The sequence below is a fragment of the Trichomycterus rosablanca genome, chromosome 7 (genome assembly GCF_030014385.1).
Source record: "Trichomycterus rosablanca isolate fTriRos1 chromosome 7, fTriRos1.hap1, whole genome shotgun sequence".
Taxonomy (NCBI): Eukaryota; Metazoa; Chordata; class Actinopteri; order Siluriformes; family Trichomycteridae; genus Trichomycterus; species Trichomycterus rosablanca.
Window position 1 is genome coordinate 4170431 of NC_085994.1, and position 23361 is coordinate 4193791.

General features: G+C 37.3%; 1 protein-coding gene across 1 annotated transcript; it reads left to right on the forward strand.

Moving 5' to 3' along the window:
• The first annotated feature begins 4514 nt into the window (after window positions 1–4514).
• znf367 (zinc finger protein 367) lies at window positions 4515–17883 on the forward strand. The gene is made up of 5 exons (XM_062998264.1): window positions 4515–4815; window positions 15317–15467; window positions 15551–15670; window positions 15960–16098; window positions 17446–17883. Exons 1-5 carry the CDS (start codon window positions 4537–4539, stop codon window positions 17696–17698), a joined length of 942 nt encoding a protein of 313 aa, XP_062854334.1. The 5' UTR covers window positions 4515–4536; the 3' UTR covers window positions 17699–17883.
• The last annotated feature ends 5478 nt before the right edge of the window (window positions 17884–23361 follow it).

Below are 23361 nucleotides of genomic sequence, written 5' to 3' on the forward strand. Positions count from 1 at the left end.
ATTTGGGCTTACGAACGATCTTTTTCAATTTAACATACAAACATTTTGGGTTACGAACGATCTTTTTCAACTTAACATACAAACATTTTGGGTTACGAACGATCTTTTTTCAACTTAACATACAAACATTTTGGATTACGAACGATCTTTTTCAACTTAACATACAAACATTTTGGGTTACAAACGATCTTTTTTCAACTTAACGTACAAACATTTTGGGTTACGAACGATCTTTTTTCAACTTAACATACAAACATTTTGGATTACGAACGATCTTTTTCAACTTAACATACAAACATTTTGGGTTACAAACGATCTTTTTTCAACTTAACGTACAAACATTTTGGGTTACGAACGATCTTTTTTCAACTTAACATACAAACATTTGGGGTTACGAACGATCTTTTTCAATTTAACATACAAACATTTTGGGTTACGAACGATCTTTTTTCAACTTAACGTATGAACATTTGGGCTTACGAACGATCTTTTTCAATTTAACATACAAACATTTTGGGTTACGAACGATCTTTTTCAACTTAACATACAAACATTTTGGGTTACGAACGATCTTTTTTCAACTTAACATACAAACATTTTGGATTACGAACGATCTTTTTCAACTTAACATACAAACATTTTGGGTTACAAACGATCTTTTTTCAACTTAACGTACAAACATTTTGGGTTACGAACGATCTTTTTTCAACTTAACACAAACATTTTGGGTTACGAACTATCTTTTTTCAACTTAACGTACAAACATTTTGGGTTACGAACGACCTTTTTCAACTTAACACAAACATTTTGGGTTACGAACTATCTTTTTTCAACATAACATACAAACATTTTGGGTTACGAACAAACTTTTTTCAACATAACGTACAAACGATCTTTTTCAACTTAACGTACGAACAAATTTCGGATTACGAACAGAAATTTGCGAAATACACGTGACGTCACGAACAAGTTGACTCCGACTGTCTCTCTCTCTCTCTCTATATATATAGTGAGCGAACATTCGGACAACAGACTGTGTTTTTTCGGTGTTTTCTTTATATTTTGTAAAATTCTATATTAAAATGTCCTCAAAGAATGTTCTGAGAAAGCACAGTGTTGAGAAAATAAAAAAATGTATTTTTATTTGTTGTTGTATAATTACTCCTGCCAGTAGGTGTCACTGTGTATCAGACAGAAGGGGCAGTGAATGAGAGAGAGAAGAAGGAAATTATTCTTTCATGCAATTACACCTACAAAATACAACATTACTGAAATAAAGAAAGAAATAATAGAGAAATATGAGAGTTATTGTTGTTTCTGGTAGATACATTTTATATAAAAAGAAGGAAATGTATTATGGCGTATGGTGCAGCACACGTACTGTACTGAAATGTGATGTGTGTTCAGGTACAGTACTACTGTGTATTGTTGTTTATTATTATTTATTACAGTAATGTCTATTCTATAATTTTAAGATTTAAGGAAAATAAACTTGTATTTATAACAAAAAAGAGCATTTAAGAGAGGTTAGAGAGGTTAGGTAAGGGGGGGTTTGGGAGGTCTGGCACGGATTAATTCTGTTTACATTATTTCTTATGGGAAAAATAGGTTTAACTAACAAATATTTTGACTTAAGAACAGCCCTTCAGAACCAATTACAATCGTAAGTCAAGGGTCTACCGTATTATACAAAACTGCCACTGTTTGGCTGAACTGATCAGCAGTTTGTGTGGTGCATGCCCTAGATTTCTTCTGATTCTCAGTAAGCTTTTCACAGCGTTATGTACAGTAGATGGTGATTTTATTTAATTATTTACACTTAAACTGCAACCTCAACATCTGTATTAGCCTACCACAAGTTCCAGTCATGTTATGCAGGAATAATACAGGCATTATAACCCTGTAATGAAGCACATCTGTATAACCACAAAACTCTGAACATGTTATAAACCCACCTCAGGAATAATACAGGCATTATAACCCTGTAATGAAGCACATCTGTATTACTACAATACTTTGGTCATGTTATAAGCCCACCTCAGGAATAATACAGGCATTATAACCCTGTAATGAAGCACATCTGTATTACCACAAAACTCTGGTCATGTTATAGACCCACCTCATGAATAATACAGGCATTATAACCCTGTAATGAAGCACATCTGTATTACTACAATACTTTGGTCATGTTATAAGCCCACCTCAGGAATAATACAGGCATTATAACCCTGTAATGAAGCACATCTGTATTACCACAAAACTCTGGTCATGTTATAAACCCACCTCAGGAATAGTACAGGCATTATAACCCTGTAATGAAGCACATCTGTATAACCACAAAACTCTGAACATGTTATAAACCCACCTCAGGAATAATACAGGCATTATAACCCTGTAATGAAGCACATCTGTATTACTACAATACTTTGGTCATGTTATAAGCCCACCTCAGGAATAATACAGGCATTATAACCCTGTAATGAAGCACATCTGTATTACTACAAAACTCTGGTCATGTTATAGACCCACCTCAGGAATAATACAGGCATTATAACCCTGTAATGAAGCACATCTGTATAACCACAAAACTCTGGTCATGTTATAAGCCCACCTCAGGAATAATACAGGCATTATAACCCTGTAATGAAGCACATCTGTATTACCACAAAACTCTGGTCATGTTATAAACCCACCTCAGTAATAATACAGGCATTATAACCCTGTAATGAAGCACATCTGTATTACCACAAAACTCTGGTCATGTTATAAACCCACCTCAGTAATAATACAGGCATTATAAGCCTGTAATGAAACACATCTGTATTACCACAAAACTCTGGTCATGTTATAAACCCACCTCAGGAATAATACAGGCATTATAACCCTGTAATGAAGCACATCTGTATTACCACAAAACTCTGGTCATGTTATAAACCCACCTCAGGAATAATACAGGCATTATAACCCTGTAATGAAGCACATCTGTATTACCACAAAACTCTGGTCATGTTATAAACCCACCTCAGGAATAATACAGGCATTATAACCCTGTAATGAAGCACATCTGTATTACTACAAAACTCTGGTCATGTTATAAACCCACCTCAGGAATAATACAGGCATTATAACCCTGTAATGAAGCACATCTGTATTACTACAAAACTCTGGTCATGTTATAAACCCACCTCAGGAATAATACAGGCATTATAACCCTGTAATGAAGCACATCTGTATTACCACAAAACTCTGGTCATGTTATAAACCCACCTCAGGAATAATACAGGCATTATAACCCTGTAATGAAGCACATCTGTATTACTACAATACTTTGGTCATGTTATAAGCCCACCTCAGGAATAATACAGGCATTATAACCCTGTAATGAAGCACATCTGTATTACCACAAAACTCTGGTCATGTTATAAACCCACCTCAGGAATAGTACAGGCATTATAACCCTGTAATGAAGCACATCTGTATAACCACAAAACTCTGAACATGTTATAAACCCACCTCAGGAATAATACAGGCATTATAACCCTGTAATGAAGCACATCTGTATTACTACAATACTTTGGTCATGTTATAAGCCCACCTCAGGAATAATACAGGCATTATAACCCTGTAATGAAGCACATCTGTATTACTACAAAACTCTGGTCATGTTATAGACCCACCTCAGGAATAATACAGGCATTATAACCCTGTAATGAAGCACATCTGTATAACCACAAAACTCTGGTCATGTTATAAGCCCACCTCAGGAATAATACAGGCATTATAACCCTGTAATGAAGCACATCTGTATTACCACAAAACTCTGGTCATGTTATAAACCCACCTCAGGAATAATACAGGCATTATAACCCTGTAATGAAGCACATCTGTACTTTATTATGTGTTTTGGCGGTTTGGATTATGTAACCCTCCTCCTCCTCCTCCTCTTTCCCTTTAAACCGGACCGATTTCACAAACCATAGCCGTTATACGGTACGCGCGCTCGTTGGCGCACCGATTGGCCCGTGCGCGTGTCCATCACACGGGGGCGCGTGCGGACCGGTTTAAAAAGAGACTCTATACCAATCCGAGTGATGCGAGTTGTACAGGACCTGTCATTGGCTACTGTGCTTTGGTTCTCCTCTTTATCTGATGCTATTGGTGGTTTGACTTGCACTCAGCGAGCGGGCTTTAATATTCTCACTCGTGATTGGATGGGTCGGTACGGGCGCGATTTCTAACGCGGGAAAAGTTGCAGTCGGGTCGAGTCAGGTCGGTCGGTACATCAGACCAGGAGACGCGGAGCTGAGTGGAAAGTACCTCGTTTTACCGGGCGCGGATTTTTACTTTTTTGTACTTTAGAAATGAATGGATTATTAGAGAACTAACTCCTACAGAAGCTATTATTCAGCCTTAATTGCAAGTTCTGGCTCTTGTGGTTGTGTTTTTGAGCGCGTTTTAATTGGCACGTATTATTTTTTTAAAGCAATTATAAAAGAAGTCAGCCTTGAGTTGAGATTTGTATCAGTTTTTTTCAGGATGACAGACGGAAAACACCCGCATGTGATCTTTTGCAACGACTCTCCTAAAAGAGTCCTGGTGTCTGTCATCAAGACCACCACTCCGATCAAACCGAAAGCCGTGGAGTCGCTCATGCCCACCAGTCCCGGGTTCAGTGATTTTATGGTGTATCCGTGGCGATGGGGTGAAAATGCCCATAATGTGACTCTCAGTCCTGGATCAGGCACCGGAGGAGCTTCTCCACCCCAGAACAGCTCAGCTACAGAAGCGGACACCTCAGCATGCTCTGATTTAAAGGTAACACCAGTACTGCAACTTATTTCACTTTGATCTTATTTCACTTTAATCGTTTGTAAACTGTGTGTGAACTAAAAGGAAAAAAATCCTTTCATCTGTAGCGCATGAGTTACAATGTAACTTAAATGTAACAACTTATGATTGATACTTTGTATCCAAGTCGCACATGATGCGTTTGATCTTTTATATTGGTGACATTGTAACTAAAATGCCTTTAGATAAGTAACGCGCATATAGGATATATATGCATATACGCGCATATAGATCAAACCAGATGAAACAGAGCAGCGTTTGTGAATCGCCCGCGTTTAAGGTGGAACATGATGGATTTTAAACTTTCACTTCCGACTGCAGCAGCTGCTCCCTGAATGACGTCCTGCGCGCCAAAAAATGACCGGCAATTACAAAAAAGCCACTCTTAACCCTCCTGTTATGTTTACGGCTCAAATTGACCCGTCTTAATGTTTCAAAATCTAAAAAGATATAGTATATATAGTTCAAAGTATTTTTTGGTATGAAACTTCATTGATTTCACTTATTAAGCCAAGCAGAAGGAGTAAATTATATATGTGTATGTATTTGCATGTATGCATATGTATGTATATGTATATATATGTCTATATGTATGTATATATGTGTATATGTATATATATATGTGTATATGTATGTATATGTGTATATATATGTATGTATATGTGTATATATATGTGTATATGTGTATATATATGTGTATATGTATGTATATGTGTATATATATGTGTATATGTATGTATATGTGTATATATATGTGTATATGTATGTATATGTGTATATATATGTGTATATGTATGTATATGTGTATATATGTGTATATGTATGTATATGTGTATATATATGTGTATATGGATGTATATGTGTATATATATGTGTATATGTATGTATATGTGTATATATATGCGTATATGTATGTATATGTGTATATATATGTGTATATGTATGTATATGTGTATATGTATGTATATGTGTATATATATGTGTATATGTATGTATATGTGTATATATATGTGTATATGTATGTATATGTGTATATGTATGTATATGTGTATATATATGTGTATATGTATGTATATGTGTATATATATGTGTATATGTATGTGTATATGTATGTATATGCGTATATGTATGTATATGTGTATATATATGTGTATATGTATGTATATGTGTATATATATGTGTATATGTATGTATATGTGTATATATATGCGTATATGTATGTATATGTGTATATATATGTGTATATGTATGTATGTATATGTGTATATGTATGTATATGCGTATATGTATGTATATGTGTATATATGTGTATATGTATGTATATGTGTATATATGTGTATATGTATGTATATGTGTATATATATGTGTATATGTATGTATATGTGTATATATATGTGTATATGTATGTATATGTGTATATATGTGTATATGTATGTATATGTGTATATATGTGTATATATACGTGTATGTGTATATATATGTGTATATGTATGTATATGTGTATATATATGTATATATGTATGTATATGTGTATATGTATGTATATGTGTATATATATGTGTATATGTATGTATATGTGTATATATATGTGTATATGTATGTATATGTGTATATATATGTGTATATGTATGTATATGCGTATATGTATGTATATGTGTATATATATGTGTATATGTATGTATATGCGTATATGTATGTATATGTGTATATATATGTGTATATGTATGTATATGTGTATATATATGTGTATATGTATGTATATGTGTATATATATGTGTATATGTATGGATATGTGTATATATATATGTGTATATGTATGTATATGCGTATATGTATGTATATGTGTATATATATGTGTATATGTATGTATATGCGTATATGTATGTATATGTGTATATATATGTGTATATGTATGTATATGTGTATATATGTGTATATGTATGTATATGTGTATATATGTGTATATATATGTGTATATGTATGTATATGTGTATATATATGTGTATATGTATGTATATGTGTATATGTATGTATATGTGTATATATATGTGTATATGTATGTATATGCGTATATGTATGTATATGTGTATATATATGTGTATATGTATGTATATGTGTATATGTATGTATATGTGTATATATACAGTGTATCACAAAAGTGAGTACACCCCTCACATTTCTGCAAATATTTTATTATATCTTTTCATGGGACGACACTATAGACATGAAACTTGGATATAACTTAGAGTAGTCAGTGTACAACTTGTATAGCAGTGTAGATTTACTGTCTTCTGAAAATAACTCAACACACAGCCATTAATGTCTAAATAGCTGGCAACATAAGTGAGTACACCCCACAGTGAACATGTCCAAATTGTGCCTAAAGTGTCAATATTTTGTGTGACCACCATTATTATCACTGCCTTAACCCTCCTGGGCATGGAATTCACCAGAGCTGCACAGGTTGCTACTGGAATCCTCTTCCACTCCTCCATGATGACATCACGGAGCTGGTGGATGTTAGACACCTTGAACTCCTCCACCTTCCACTTGAGGATGCGCCACAGGTGCTCAGTTGGGTTTAGTCCATCACCTTTACCTTCAGCTTCCTCAGCAAGGCAGTTGTCATCTTGGAGGTTGTGTTTGGGGTCGTTATCCTGTTGGAAAACTGCCATGAGGCCCAGTTTTCGAAGGGAGGGGATCATGCTCTGTTTCAGAATGTCACAGTACATGTTGGAATTCATGTTTCCCTCAATGAACTGCAGCTCCCCAGTGCCAGCAACACTCATGCAGCCCAAGACCATGATGCTACCACCACCATGCTTGACTGTAGGCAAGATACAGTTGTCTTGGTACTTCTCACCAGGGCGCCGCCACACATGCTGGACACCATCTGAGCCAAACAAGTTTATCTTGGTCTCGTCAGACCACAGGGCATTCCAGTAATCCATGTTCTTGGACTGCTTGTTTTCAGCAAACTGTTTGCTGGCTTTCTTGTACGTCAGCTTCCTTCTGGGATGACGACCATGCAGACCGAGTTGATGCAGTGTGCGGCGTATGGTCTGAGCACTGACAGGCTGACCTCCCACGTCTTCAACCTCTGCAGCAATGCTGGCAGCACTCATGTGTCTATTTTTTAAAGCCAACCTCTAGATATGTCGCCGAACACGTGGACTCAACTTCTTTGGTCGACCCTGGCGAAGCCTCTTCCGAGTGGAACCTGTCCTGGAAAACCGCTGTATGACCTTGGCCACCATGCTGTAGCTCAGTTTCAGGGTGTTAGCAATCTTCTTATAGCCCAGGCCATCTTTGTGGAGAGCAACAATTCTATTTCTCACATCCTCAGAGAGTTCTTTGCCATGAGGTGCCATGTTGAATATCCAGTGGCCAGTATGAGAGAATTGTACCCAAAACACCAAATTTAACAGCCCTGCTCCCCATTTACACCTGGGACCTTGACACATGACACCAGGGAGGGACAACGACACATTTGGGCACAATTTGGACATGTTCACTGTGGGGTGTACTCACTTATGTTGCCAGCTATTTAGACATTAATGGCTGTGTGTTGAGTTATTTTCAGAAGACAGTAAATCTACACTGCTATACAAGCTGTACACTGACTACTCTAAGTTATATCCAAGTTTCATGTCTATAGTGTTGTCCCATGAAAAGATATAATGAAATATTTGCAGAAATGTGAGGGGTGTACTCACTTTCGTGATACACTGTATGTGTATATGTATGTATATGCGTATATGTATGTATATGTGTATATATATGTGTATATGTATGTATATGTGTATATATATGTGTATATGTATGTATATGTGTATATATACAGGGGTTGGACAAAATAACTGAAACACCTGTCATTTTAGTGTGGGAGGTTTCATGGCTAAATTGGACCAGTCTGGTGGCCAATCTTCATTAATTGCACATTGCACCAGTAAGAGCAGAGTGTGAAGGTTCAATTAGCAGGGTAAGAGCACAGTTTTGCTCAAAATATTGCAATGCACTCAACATTATGGGTGACATACCAGAGTTCAAAAGAGGACAAATTGTTGGTGCACGTCTTGCTGGCGCATCTGTGACCAAGACAGCAAGTCTTTGTGATGTATCAAGAGCCACGGTATCCAGGGTAATGTCAGCATACCACCAAGAAGGACAAACCACATCCAACAGGATTAACTGTGGACGCAAGAGGAAGCTGTCTGAAAGGGATGTTCGGGTGCTAACCCGGATTGTATCCAAAAAACATAAAACCACGGCTGCCCAAATCACGGCAGAATTAAATGTGCACCTCAACTCTCCTGTTTCCACCAGAACTGTCCGTCGGGAGCTCCACAGGGTCAATATACACGGCCGGGCTGCTATAGCCAAACCTTTGGTCACTCGTGCCAATGCCAAACGTCGGTTTCAATGGTGCAAGGAGCGCAAATCTTGGGCTGTGGACAATGTGAAACATGTATTGTTCTCTGATGAGTCCACCTTTACTGTTTTCCCCACATCCGGGAGAGTTACGGTGTGGAGAAGCCCCAAAGAAGCTTACCACCCAGACTGTTGCATGCCCAGAGTGAAGCATGGGGGTGGATCAGTGATGGTTTGGGCTGCCATATCATGGCATTCCCTTGGCCCAATACTTGTGCTAGATGGGCGCGTCACTGCCGAGGACTACCGAACCATTCTGGAGGACCATGTGCATCCAATGGCGGTGCCGTGTATCAGGATGACAATGCACCAATACACACAGCAAGACTGGTGAAAGATTGGTTTGATGAACATGAAAGTGAAGTTGAACATCTCCCATGGCCTGCACAGTCACCAGATCTAAATATTATTGAGCCACTTTGGGGTGTTTTGGAGAAGCGAGTCAGGAAACGTTTTCCTCCACCAGCATCACGTAGTGACCTGGCCACTATCCTGCAAGAAGAATGGCTTAAAATCCCTCTGACCACTGTGCAGGACTTGTATATGTCATTTCCAAGACGAATTGATGCTGTATTGACCGCAAAAGGAGGCCCTACACCATACTAATAAATTATTGTGGTCTAAAACCAGGTGTTTCAGTTTCATTGTCCAAACCCTGGTATATATGTGTATATGTATGTATATGTGTATATATATATATGTATGTGTATGTGTATATGTATGTAAATGTGTATGTATATGTGTGTGTATATGTGTATATACTGTATGTGTATATGTATGTATATGGGTAAATATGCGTGTGTATATACAGTGTATCACAAAAGTGAGTACACCCCTCACATTTCTGCAGATATTTAAGTATATCTTTTCATGGGACAACACTGACAAAATGACACTTTGACACAATGAAAAGTAGTCTGTGTGCAGCTTATATAACAGTGTAAATTTATTCTTCCCTCAAAATAACTCAATATACAGCCATTAATGTCTAAACCACTGGCAACAAAAGTGAGTACACCCCTTAGTGAAAGTTCCTGAAGTGTCAATATTTTGTGTGGCCACCATTATTTCCCAGAACTGCCTTAACTCTCCTGGGCATGGAGTTTACCAGAGCTTCACAGGTTGCCACTGGAATGCTTTTCCACTCCTCCATGACGACATCACGGAGCTGGCGGATATTCGAGACTTTGCGCTTTTCCACCTTCCGCTTGAGGATGCCCCAAAGATGTTCTATTGGGTTTAGGTCTGGAGACATGCTTGGCCAGTCCATCACCTTTACCCTCAGCCTCTTCAATGAAGCAGTGGTCGTCTTAGAGGTGTGTTTGGGGTCATTATCATGCTGGAACACTGCCCTGCGACCCAGTTTCTGGAGGGAGGGGATCATGCTCTGCTTCTGTATTTCACAGTACATATTGGAGTTCATGTGTCCCTCAATGAAATGTAACTCCCCAACACCTGCTGCACTCATGCAGCCCCAGACCATGGCATTCCCACCACCATGCTTGACTGTAGGCATGACACACTTATCTTTGTACTCCTCACCTGATTGCCGCCACACATGCTTGAGACCATCTGAACCAAACAAATTAATCTTGGTCTCATCAGACCATAGGACATGGTTCCAGTAATCCATGTCCTTTGTTGACATGTCTTCAGCAAACTGTTTGCGGGCTTTCTTGTGTAGAGACTTCAGAAGAGGCTTCCTTCTGGGGTGACAGCCATGCAGACCAATTTGATGTAGTGTGCGGCGTATGGTCTGAGCACTGACAGGCTGACCCCCCACCTTTTCAATCTCTGCAGCAATGCTGACAGCACTCCTGCGCCTATCTTTCAAAGACAGCAGTTGGATGTGACGCTGAGCACGTGCACTCAGCTTCTTTGGACGACCAACGCGAGGTCTGTTCTGAGTGGACCCTGCTCTTTTAAAACGCTGGATGATCTTGGCCACTGTTCTGCAGCTCAGTTTCAGGGTGTTGGCAATCTTCTTGTAGCCTTGGCCATCTTCATGTAGCGCAACAATTCGTCTTTTAAGATCCTCAGAGAGTTCTTTGCCATGAGGTGCCATGTTGGAACTTTCAGTGGCCAGTATGAGAGAGTGTGAGAGCTGTACTACTAAATTGAACACACCTGCTCCCTATGCACACCTGAGACCTAGTAACACTAACAAATCACATGACATTTTGGAGGGAAAATGACAAGCAGTGCTCAATTTGGACATTTAGGGGTGTAGTCTCTTAGGGGTGTAATCACTTTTGTTGCCGGTGGTTTAGACATTAATGGCTGTATATTGAGTTATTTTGAGGGAAGAATAAATTTACACTGTTATATAAGCTGCACACAGACTACTTTTCATTGTGTCAAAGTGTCATTTTGTCAGTGTTGTCCCATGAAAAGATATACTTAAATATCTGCAGAAATGTGAGGGGTGTACTCACTTTTGTGATACACTGTATATGGCTATATTGGCCTCATTGTGCAATATTGTCACATGTCACTTTACTATTTAATAATTTAATTGCTATTCAATCTTTACACTAAAACTATACCTCATGCATCATTACAGTTACCAGTTATTCATTTTATGTAAATTACAAGAAATACTCAGTTCTAGTTTTTCTGTTTTCTAGATCTATCTATCTATCTATCTATCTATCTATCTATCTATCTATCTATCTATCTATCTATCTATCTATCTATCTAGCTATCTAATAATGAGATATAAACAATGCTTATTGGGATTTTTTGGTAACAAGCTGTTAAAAGTGCTCATTTTGCTGCACATTTTGGACACTCAAAAGTTAGAAAGTTGTTAAAATGATTGGAACAACTTTGTTTTGCAATGTTATAATGTGTATTGCAGCCTAGCGGTTAAGGTACTGGACTAGTAATCAAAAGGTCGTTGATTCAAGCCCCACCACTGCCAGGTTGCCGCTGTTGGGCCCTTGAGCAAGGCCCTTAACCGTCAATTGCATAGACAATATACTGTCACAGTTCTGTAAGTCCCTTTGGATAAAAGCGTCTGCTAAATGCTGAAAATGTAAATATTATAGTGTGCACTGTAAAACTATTAATATTTCATATTCATTTTCTGACCTGCAATGTTTTAGCATGTGTCAGTCAGCTTAAGAATGGATAAAAAAGTATATTTTGCCTCAAGTCACTACTGGAATGCAGTAGTAGCTTGGTGGTTAAGGTTGGTAGGTAGGAGGTACAGTAGGTAGGTAGGTACTTTATTGATCCCGAAGGAAATTAAAGTCCCAGTAGCATTATACATCAAATACACACTATAACATTCAACAATATAAATTCGAAAAAAAACCCAGCACTAACATAACCAAGACTGAAGGTAACCTGAGTTTAACATATATGGAATAACTATAGAGCAGTTATTAATGATGAGGATGGATTGAGTGTAAATAAACAAATGAAATGGAATTAAAAGTGCAGGAAGGTGCAGTTCCACAGTATGTGGTTAAATATAGATTAAATATTAAATATAAAGTGATGTGATGAGTATTGCACATTGAATTGGGCCAATAGCCGTATCTATATATACATCAACATACATATGCATGTGTATGAATATACTTGTGTACATATATATAAATGTATATACACATACATACATGGCTACATGTAGGACCCTCAGTCCTCAGTGATCACCCGCTGTCCACGAATGCTGGAGTTATACAGCCTAATGGCTCTGGGGACGAAGGACCTTTTCAATCTGTCCGTGGAGCAGCTCAGTGACAGCAGTCTGTCACTGAACATACTCCTCATCTGTTTTATAATAACAGTGTGCAGGGGGTGGTTCACATTGTCCATGATGGGGAGTGATAATCAGAAGGTTCATGGTTCAAGCCCCACCACCAAAGTTCTCCTCTAATCACCCATGCCGATTTCATGACGTGCATGCCAGCATCAACTTTTGTTAATGATAACGTAATTTAACTTTTTTTTTAAATGTACCATTACATGCATCTATGTTTCAAGTCCTTTTATAGTTTTTAATATAAGACGAGCAGCCAGTTTGTTGTTGTCACTGCTCCAGAACGTTCCAGAAAGGTGGGCACATGACTGAATCTGTGCCATGTAGTCAGAACGTCAGAACGTATTTGGCTATGTTGGCACCAGGTTGCATGATACAGGAGTTCATATCAAGTAAACACTGTTATGTTGTGACACGTGTGAATGTGTGCCAATCAGATAACAACCTAAATACATGCTGGGCAACATCTGGGCAACCCGGAGTACTAATAATACAATCGTTTACAATTATTCTGGAATATTTAAGATACACCCGACATGGGGTGTTTGGGAGGGGAAACAGTAGCTGTGCTTTTTAAAATAAACCAAATATATACACATTTATACTCAAACTGAGTAGGAAATCCTGTATATATAATCTACTCCGTTCAATTTAGCTAAAATCTGTACCAAGGTATATGTTTTCAGATCTGCATTCAAAGAATGTTGTCTATTTGAGCTGGAATATGTTAGGAAATGTTAACTATGAGAGGTACAAAGCAAGTTGCTTTGATTAAAAGCATCTGCTAAATGTTGTTAATGTAAATAGAATAGCTGAATCTTTTAAAGTAGACTCATTTATATAGTCAGGAGGTATATATTTATATAATGTCCAGCTTTAGTTTCTTAGTTTTAAAGGTTTTAGACATATATTTCAAATTCAAATGTATTTATTTTAGAGATGGGACGATCGATCGGCTACGAATCGGTATCGGCCGATTTTTAATCAAAATATGCTATCGGCGATCGGCCGATATCTCCTAAAAGTAGCCGATCCGATCGTGTGATATATAAAGATCACGTTAAGTTAACAGCTCTGTGGATCGATCCAGACTTTGAGCTACGAAGCACCAACCATCACATCACCATTCATCAACCATCGTACAGAAACCATCGTGAAAGCTCTTCATGACCTAAAATAACATCATTAACGTTGTGCATCATACATACGATGTAATTTTGCTGTTTGTAATATTTACTTTAAAAAGATAATTCAACCCGGTCACATCTGAGTGGATTCTATCAGCACGTTATATAAACTCCTGGTTCACTTTGGTAAATCGTGAGCGGTTCTTACTTGTGATGTAGATGAGAACAGAAAACGTTACAGAGCCAATCAGAGGCAAAAGTTTATTCATTACCAAATTCGTTAGTTCAGGATCATCTGCTGAACTTTTAGGATCAGAAAACTTTTAGCTCCTTAGATGGAACGAGTCTGACTCGGTTACAGATCTGTGGTAATAGCAGTTTAATGAAGCTTTTTAATGTAAGAGAGTCACACAGAATGTTCTGTAGTAGCTGGTGTTTATTTAAAACCACGACATTTAATTAATAACAGTAAACACGGAGAGATAACCGAGAAGAGAAACTTACGCTTCGCGAAAAATGAATCGACTCGTGAATCACTTTAAGCGATACAGTGAACAGATCATTTCTCTTAAAGGCACAAACACACACACACACACACACACACACACACACACACACACACGCTGCTCCGGTTTATCTTCACTGTGAGGCTCTTTTTAAGGTTTTTTCAGACTGAACTGGATAACATTAAACCTGCGTGTGTGTGTGGTCAGTTAGACTAATGAAATATGTCTCCTGTGGGTAAAAAAATAATTGTTTGATGTACTTTATTTACTGCTAAATTTGCAACTTACAATTGAATTTACAATTGTATAAAATATAATTACTTGTTAGAATCAACAGTAAATAATGTTATCTCTTCTACCACCTACGTATGTGCTCATGGTCTGTAGTAGAACAAATAGACGACACCAAAAACACTAAAAGAAGTGTTACAGATGAACAATGTGTATAAAAGTATGTAGATTTTTTAAGTCAGTTTGTGCTAAAACAATCTTTTCCAGAAAATGAAGTGAATTTGGGGTAAAAGTTGGTAGAAAATATATTTACATGTAATTATGTTTACTTAGCACTGACACAGTATCCGCACAGTAATATGCTGTACAGATATTTAAACTCTCATTGTTTCTAATTCGTGTAGGACGGCATCCGGCGTGGCCGCCCGCGTGCTGCGACCGTGCGAGAGCTCATCAACGAGGGTGAGAATTCCACCAGCCGCATTCGCTGCAACGTCTGCAATCGCGTGTTCCCCCGAGAGAAGTCGCTGCAGGCCCACAAACGCACACACACAGGTAAATCCCGCTACATCAACGTCCACCGCGTTAACCTGTGCACAGAGCAGAATGATAACGCTGTATAATACTTCCTGTCTCAGGGGAGAGGCCATACCTGTGTGATTATCCAGACTGCGGAAAGGCTTTCGTCCAGAGTGGCCAGCTGAAAACCCATCAGCGTCTCCACACCGGAGAGAAGCCGTTTGTTTGCTCAGAAAAAGGTGGGGAGGAATTTCTGGCAAATAAAAGAATGTCTGAGATAAACAGCTGTACCAGTATGGTACAGGAACTAGAACCTATTGAATAGTCATTAACATATCGTTGATAAGTAATTTAGCTTGTATTTATAACTGTTTTATTACTAGTTTTGACTGTTTGTTGCTTATTGATCCAATCTGATAATGTTTTTAGAATAATACAGACAGGTAAATGTTTATAAAATGATCTAGTTTTAGTTTTATTTAAAAAGAAAACAGCAGTTAATGTCTTTTATTTCTCCTTTCCTCCTAGGCTGTGGTAGCCGCTTCACTCATGCCAACAGACACTGCCCCAAACACCCATATGCCCGACTGAAGAGAGAGGAGCCTACTGGTGAACCTGGCAAATCACAGGGTGTTGACAACAAGGCTGTGGCTGAGTGGTTAGCAAAGTAAGCAAAATCATGTTTTCTGTGACAAGCACTTGCAAAAAAAGGATTTCAACAATTAGCAATTAATTATTTTTTGCTTTTAATTTCTATGAATTGACCTGGACAGTATTAAAGAAGCTTTGTTTACATACTCACCTACTTACTTAGCTATAAAACACAGGGTTGTTCAGAGCAGTTAATCTTTCCTAGGAGGACAGTACATACAGTAATTTATAAATACATTTTTATGTAATACATTTGGCAACTATTTATGTAATTTTAATTTATAAAGTCAGTAGGTAAATATCTTTATAATGTCCAGCTTTATGTTCTTAGTTTTAAAGATTTCAGACAAAAATTTTAAATTCAATTGTTTTTATTTATATAGCGCTTTTTATAATAGACATTGTCTCAAAGCAGCTTTACAGAATCCATGCCCGAAAACCAAAAACCCCCTTATTGAGCAAGCGGAGGGCAACAGTGGCAAGAAAAACTTCCTTAAAATTGCAAGGAAGAGGAAAAGAAAGAGAGGACCCTGACTCAACAGGGAACTAACCTCCTTGGGTGGCCTGGAGGACAATTTAAATAAATTAGAATTTAATGATCTATGCATATAAAATAATTTCTACATTATAAAACCATGCCTTATTGGAATGTCGCTTCACAGCAAGAAGGGCCTGGGTTCGATTCCCCAGCTGGGCGGCCAGGGACCTTTCTGTGTTTAGTTTGCACACAGAAATTTATATTTTTTTAAAACTTTAGAAAATACAGATGCTTAGTTCATAGAGAACATACTCAAGTTTTAATTAAATGCTCTGGAAATTGTTTGTTGCCCGTTTGACAAAGCAGTTGGAATTCCTAGGGGAAAATATCCTTATGTCTATATTATAATATCAAGAGGACAATGATTATTATTATTATTATTATTATTATTATTAAATTATGCCAGCAATGCTTGAATGCAGAGTTGAACACGAACACTGCTTCAAATAAAAGTTTTGACTTTATTTTGCTTTATTTTAAACTAGGAATATAACCCAATTACTATTAGTTATTGACTCTTTGCCTCATCTTTGTCCAATCTCAAATGTACAGTTCAAAACATTTAAGGATTTTATACAGAACGTTTTAAATATTACTGAAAAAAGTGAATTTGTGGCGGCATCTGGTGGCTGAATGTAAAATTGCACATAATTCTGCAGCGTCCAACACCAGCCCACATTTGTCTGTGTATCATACTCATTTAACATGATGGAAACAATTATAAACCAGTAATAAAATACAAGTAGAAATCATCAGTAAATAACTACTACACAACTTAGTAAACAAACGAAGATATGGAAATAAATCAATATTTTATTCTCGCAGATACTGGCAGACGCGTGAGCAGCGTGCCCCCGTCCCGAGTAAAGGCAAGACCCTGAACAAAGTCGCAGTGGACCAGGAGCAGCAAGACCCCATGGACTTTCTGCCATCTGATGAGGGTGAAGAGGAGGAGCTCGACGAGGGGAAGAGCAGCAGTGCAGGAGAAGGGACGTCTCGTCGGCGCCTCCAGGAGCAGAGAGAGCGGCTCCATGGAGCCATGGCTCTTATTGAGCTGGCCAACAACTTGTCTGCATAAACTAGAGCTTAGGATTGCATTATGCTGGGGAAAATGATGAGCAAAATCTTTAAACAGCTGAGAGATTTTTGGTCAATAGTTGACATTACTAAGAGATTTCTTTCCTCACATTTGCAATCTTAGGATTTCTGGCCTGCAAAGGTCGATATAAGCTAAAAGCACCTTATTTGCTTCCAGTTTTAACGTTAGGCTGCTACTGTGGTAGATTTGTTCTATATGAAGAATGTTTGTTTTTCTTCGGCTTATCAAAGACAGATGATCGTTTTAATGTTTTGGGTTTTGCTGTGCACTTTTTTTTACGGTAACGAGTTTTATCCGCGTGTGTTTGTATCATGTAAATGAATGGATTCGGGTTGAGTTTTAGGGTGCGTTCACATGCAGCACTCATTTGGTGATGAAACCAGTTCGGTCGAGATAAAACCAGCATGGGCTCTGTATGTAGGCCACAAAGCTAAAAGCAGGAGGTGACAGATGAGAGGACACTCTTTGATAAGCTGCGCCTGAGTTAACAAAGCGCTAGCATTTGCGACGTATATTCAGTACACTGTTCAGTCATAAATGTAAGGTTTTAGCTTAGTAACGTCAACTAACAAGCTTGGAGAACATATAAAGGATTTTATGCTTTACAACATGCAATACTATATTAGCTTATAGCTTACAGCATTCATGGTCACATGACTAACAAAAATAAATCACATTTGCTTTTATTGTTACTTCTACAGAAGCAGTTTAAGAGCGGGTCTTTGGTAATGGTTGGGTCAGCTTTCAAAGAAGGTTTTCAACAAACAGCACTTGTTTTAACAATGAAAAGAGTTTAATGTTGAAAAGTTGCGCTGATTAAATAATTACAGTCTGACACTACATTAAATGTTAATTATTTTACTTATTTTTTTATTTTTTCCCCCCAAAACGTAAACACTTTTCTAATCTGGTTGATAGGATTGCATAATTCGTACAGAAAACCGTGCTACCTTGTATGAACTCAGATGCCCAATGTGGAGAAAATGTGCAAAACTGGAAACTGGTTTATACAAAATACACCTAATTATTGTATTGTTTCCTTATATGTGTGTAATATATATAAATGTAAATTAATATAATATTCCATTAAGTCGTTTGGAAAGCTGCACGAGTTATACCTACAAGTTCAATTTTAAGAAGTGTCCTTTTTTTTTTTAATTCCTTCTTTTTGTGACAACTGAATGTAAATTAGGTTGTTCCGTTTCCGATGTGGACAGTTTGTTGTGTGAAAAGGACATTGTAATGTATGAAGCAGGCATTTTCTCATAGATAACCCTGTGTTAGCACGGCTGGTTTTCAATAAACACCATAAATGACTGACATGCGCTTCTTGCTTCAGTTCATTCATTTCAATATACACGGTATCATACATTTTATTCACAGTGATAAGGTCCTGGGTTTAATTCCCAGGTCCTTTCTGTGTGGAGTTTGCATGTTCTCTCCGTGTCAGTGTGGGTTTTCTCTCACAGTCACAGTAATTGGGGATACAAAATTGGCAGTGATGATGTTTGACATTGAACTTGAAGAAGAAGAAGAATGTCTTTATTTATCATATATACATATACAGTTGTACAGTAGAATGAAATTCTTTCTTCGTGTATCCCAGCTTGTTTGGAAGCTGGGGTCAGAGCGCAGGGTCAGTCACCTTACGGCGCCCCTGGAGCAGTGAGGGTTAGAGGCCTTGCTCAAGGGCCCAACAGTGGCTGCATGGCAAATTAAAATAAAACATTATCATCAGAGAATCCCCAAAAGTGAAATGTGTAATCTCGAATCTGCTTTAAAACAAATTGATTGGCTTAATATTTTGTCTTGTGAAGATATTGAGAACAACTGTGACATCTTTCTGGCAACTATTAACAAGGTAATGTCCTCCTTTGCTAGGTTGGTGCAGTCTAAACCTAGACAAAGGAGTACCTTGCCATGGCTTAACGATGCTCTTTTGCAACAAATGAAAGATCGAGATTCTGCACTAAAAAGAACACTGAAGTCAGGTTTGAGTACCGACAGGCTAATCTTTACCTCTCTTCGAAATAAGGTAGTAAGTAATATAAGAAAGGCTAAAGCTGAGTTCTTTATTAAGATAATTGATGATGCAAGGGGAAACGGAAAACTCATTTGGAAAAATCTTAATAAATTAACTGGAAGGAATGATAACCAGCGAATAAAGGAACATGAACTTAAAGTGAACGGTATCTTAACTCAGGATCATGAAATGATAGCAAATACTTTTAACAATTTCTTCATAAACTCAGTTGAGCAACTGAGCAAGAATTATTCCACGCAGATTTCTTTACATACTCTTATTGATGATGCCAAACCCATTTTTAGAATAGCAGAAATATCTGAATCTACAGTATTAAACATTATGAGTTCGATAAGAGACTCTAAAGCAAAAGATGCTTATGGTTTGGACACAAATTTTATAAAATCATATAAGGATATCTTGGCTAGCCCCATTGCTAATTTGATTAATCACTCAATTAAGCAAGGAGTTTTTCCAAGAGCATGGAAGTCGGCTGTTATAACACCCATTTTCAAGGCAGGTGATCAAACAGCTGTGGAAAACTACAGACCTATTAGTATTTTACCTGTGGTTTCCAAGGTGGCTGAAAAATGGGTGGTAGAGCAGCTGACTGCTCACTTGAACAAGGGTTATGCTCCTCTGCACCCGATGCAGTTTGGATTTCGTGCTAAGCACTCAACAGAAACAGCTATTTGCTATTTTCTTGAAAGCGTAAAATCAAAACTAGATAAAGGTGGAGTAATTGGAGCGGTATTCCTGGATTTAAAGCGGGCGTTTGACACTGTAAACCATGAGGTACTTTTGTCTAAATTATCTAATTTTAACTTTTCTATTGATGCTATTAAATGGATGAATTCATATCTATCAAATAGGACACAAAGTGTACGTATTGGGAAAACTCAGTCAACATATTTAAATTGTAATACAGGTGTCCCACAAGGGTCAGTATTAGGCCCTATTCTGTTTAGCCTGTACATTAATGACCTGCCATCGGTCTGTTCATCTGCCAACATACAGATGTATGCTGATGATACCGTTATTTATGTACATGCTAAAAATAAACAGCAAGCTGCAAGTGAGTTAACTGCAGCCATGATCCCTGTATCTAATTGGTTGACTAATTCATGCTTACACTTGAATGTAAATAAAACTGTTTGTATGTTTTTCTCGCAAAAACTGACAGAAACGTTTCAAGATGATGTTCTGGTCAGAGGAGAAAAACTCAAAGTAGTGTCTGATACTAAATATCTTGGAATCATCTTAGACTCAAACATGTCATTTAAAAAGCATGTTAAAAAGGTAAAAAGTACTGTTAAACTGAACTTAGCTAATTTTAGACACATACGACCATATCTAACAGCTGCTACAGCCAAACTCTTCATGCACGCAATGATTTTTTCTCATATATCGTACTGCTTTACAAGTTGGTCACAAACAAGCTCTACAATCTTAAAACCTATTGAGTCTCTTTATAAACAGGCACTAAAGGTATTAGACCGGAAGCCCAATAGCTATCATCACTGTCATATTGTAAAAAAGCATAATTTATTTAGTTTTGATAACTTCAAACATTTTGCAGATGCTTGTCTCATTTTCAAGATTTTAAATGGGCTTGCTCCTCCTCCCTTGAATCAGTTTATAGCACAAAAAGATAGTAGAGGTAGTAGGATAACAAGAGCAATTACTAGAGGGGACTGTATTGTACAATACAGACAAAGCAAATTTGGGCAAGCAGTCTTCTCAGTTAGAGCCACTCAATACTGGAACAGCTTACCAATCGAGTTAAGAGCGAGCACAAATTATCAGACTGTTAAATATAAATTGAAGACATGGCTGAAAGCAAATCAAACCTGTTATCATTGATAATCACATATATTTTTATCTACTGTTTGTGATGTTATATGTATGTACTGTACGTTTATGTGTATATACTGTATGTGTGTATTTTAATAGCTTCTTCTGTGTATAATGTTTTACTGAGCTATTGACACTGCTTCCAACCCTACAACAATAACCTGCCTAGGGACTACAGATGGAAATTAGCTTTATAGCTAACTCTGGTACATTTACATTGATGTGGAAACAAAAATGTTGATTAATGTACATTGTCCCTGTTAAATAAATAAATAAATAAATAAATAAATAAATAAATCCGGGATTCGAACTCTCAACCTTTCAGTTGATAGCCCTACCCACTAGGCCACCACTGTCCACAGAACTGATGAATCATGGGTAACCTGTAACTACCTGTCCTGTCATGAATGGAATCAAAGTAAATCCTAAAAAAACAAAATTTGTTTACATTTCTACTTCATGGCTTTGTAGAAAAGCAGATCCATCTGGCAACCTTTTAAGATGTGAAGGAAAACAAGTACCCTTATAATTATTTTTATTTATTAGGATTTTAACGTCATGTTTTACACACTGTTTACAGTCTGGACAGGAACGGTAGTTACTGGTTACACATGTCAAACACAGTCATGGACAATTTCACCTCCAATTCACCTCACTTGCACGTATTTGTGCTGTGGTAGGAAACCCACACAGACATGAGGAGAACATGCAAACTCCCACCTGGGGATCAAATCTGGAACCTTTTTGCTGTGAGGCAACAGTGCTACCCACTGAGCCACCGTGCCGTCAAGTACCCTTATAAAAGGGGTACAGGAAAAAAAAACATGCCAAACTTCACACTGACAGGTTACTGGAGATGGAAATTAAGCATAGTTGCAGAAGCTGTGTGGCACCTGCTGTATTCGTTTAAAAATATGGTCAATAATGTGGAAAATCAATCTTGTATTTTTAAATTATTTTTAACCCTCCAACACATACTTGTTGACCACCAAAAATGTACATTAAATTACTGTAATTGGCATTTTCTGGTAGTTTTGGTATTTTTTGCCATGCAGATTGGCCATTACAGATAGTACAACATACTTGTGTTAGTACTTGTTTTAAGGTACCTGTTTTAGAATTGTTTTGAAAAAACGTTTAAAATGTTCAGTTTTAAGGTTTTTAATCTGCATTTTTATGTTCTATAGCTTTTAATGATAATGATATACAGTATATACATCTTTAGGAAAAAAATAAGAGACCACAGCGAAATGACCAGTTTCTCTGGTGTTAGCAAAAGTATTTAAGTAAAATGAACATGTTAATTCTATTACGTAAACTACTGAATATGTTTTTCACAAATTCCAAGTATTCCAAGGTCACTGAGAGAATTTGTTTGCAAAGAATGCAGAGCTGGTAAAAAATAATGAAAACGATGGAGGCCTAAAATAATGCAAAGAAACACAAGTTGATGTTTGTTTATCAAGAACACAAAACTAATGTTTTAACTTAGGACGGGTTCAGAAATCAATATTCGGTAGACTAATCCCAATTTTAAATCACAGCTTGTGTCATGGACACTCCTAGTACAAAAATTCAAGCAATTCTTGGCTTTGTTTGATGGTTTGTGACCATCCAGCTTCCTTTTGATCACATTTTCAATGGGGTTCAAGTCTGTAGATTGGGGTAGTCATGGTTCTCTACACCTTGATTGATCTGGCTATGCGGCATGGAGAAAAAAAATCCTCAGAGTTGGAAAACATTGTAAGTTTCTTGGGATGATCTT

Coding starts and splice junctions, on each gene's coding strand:
- znf367 (XM_062998264.1), top strand. CDS start 4,537: ATGACAGACGGAAAACACCCGCATGTGATCTTTTGCAACGACTCTCCT. Junction 4,816..15,316: donor CAGCATGCTCTGATTTAAAG/GTAACACCAGTA, acceptor TAATTCGTGTAG/GACGGCATCCGGCGTGGCCG. Junction 15,671..15,959: donor GTTTGTTTGCTCAGAAAAAG/GTGGGGAGGAAT, acceptor CTTTCCTCCTAG/GCTGTGGTAGCCGCTTCACT.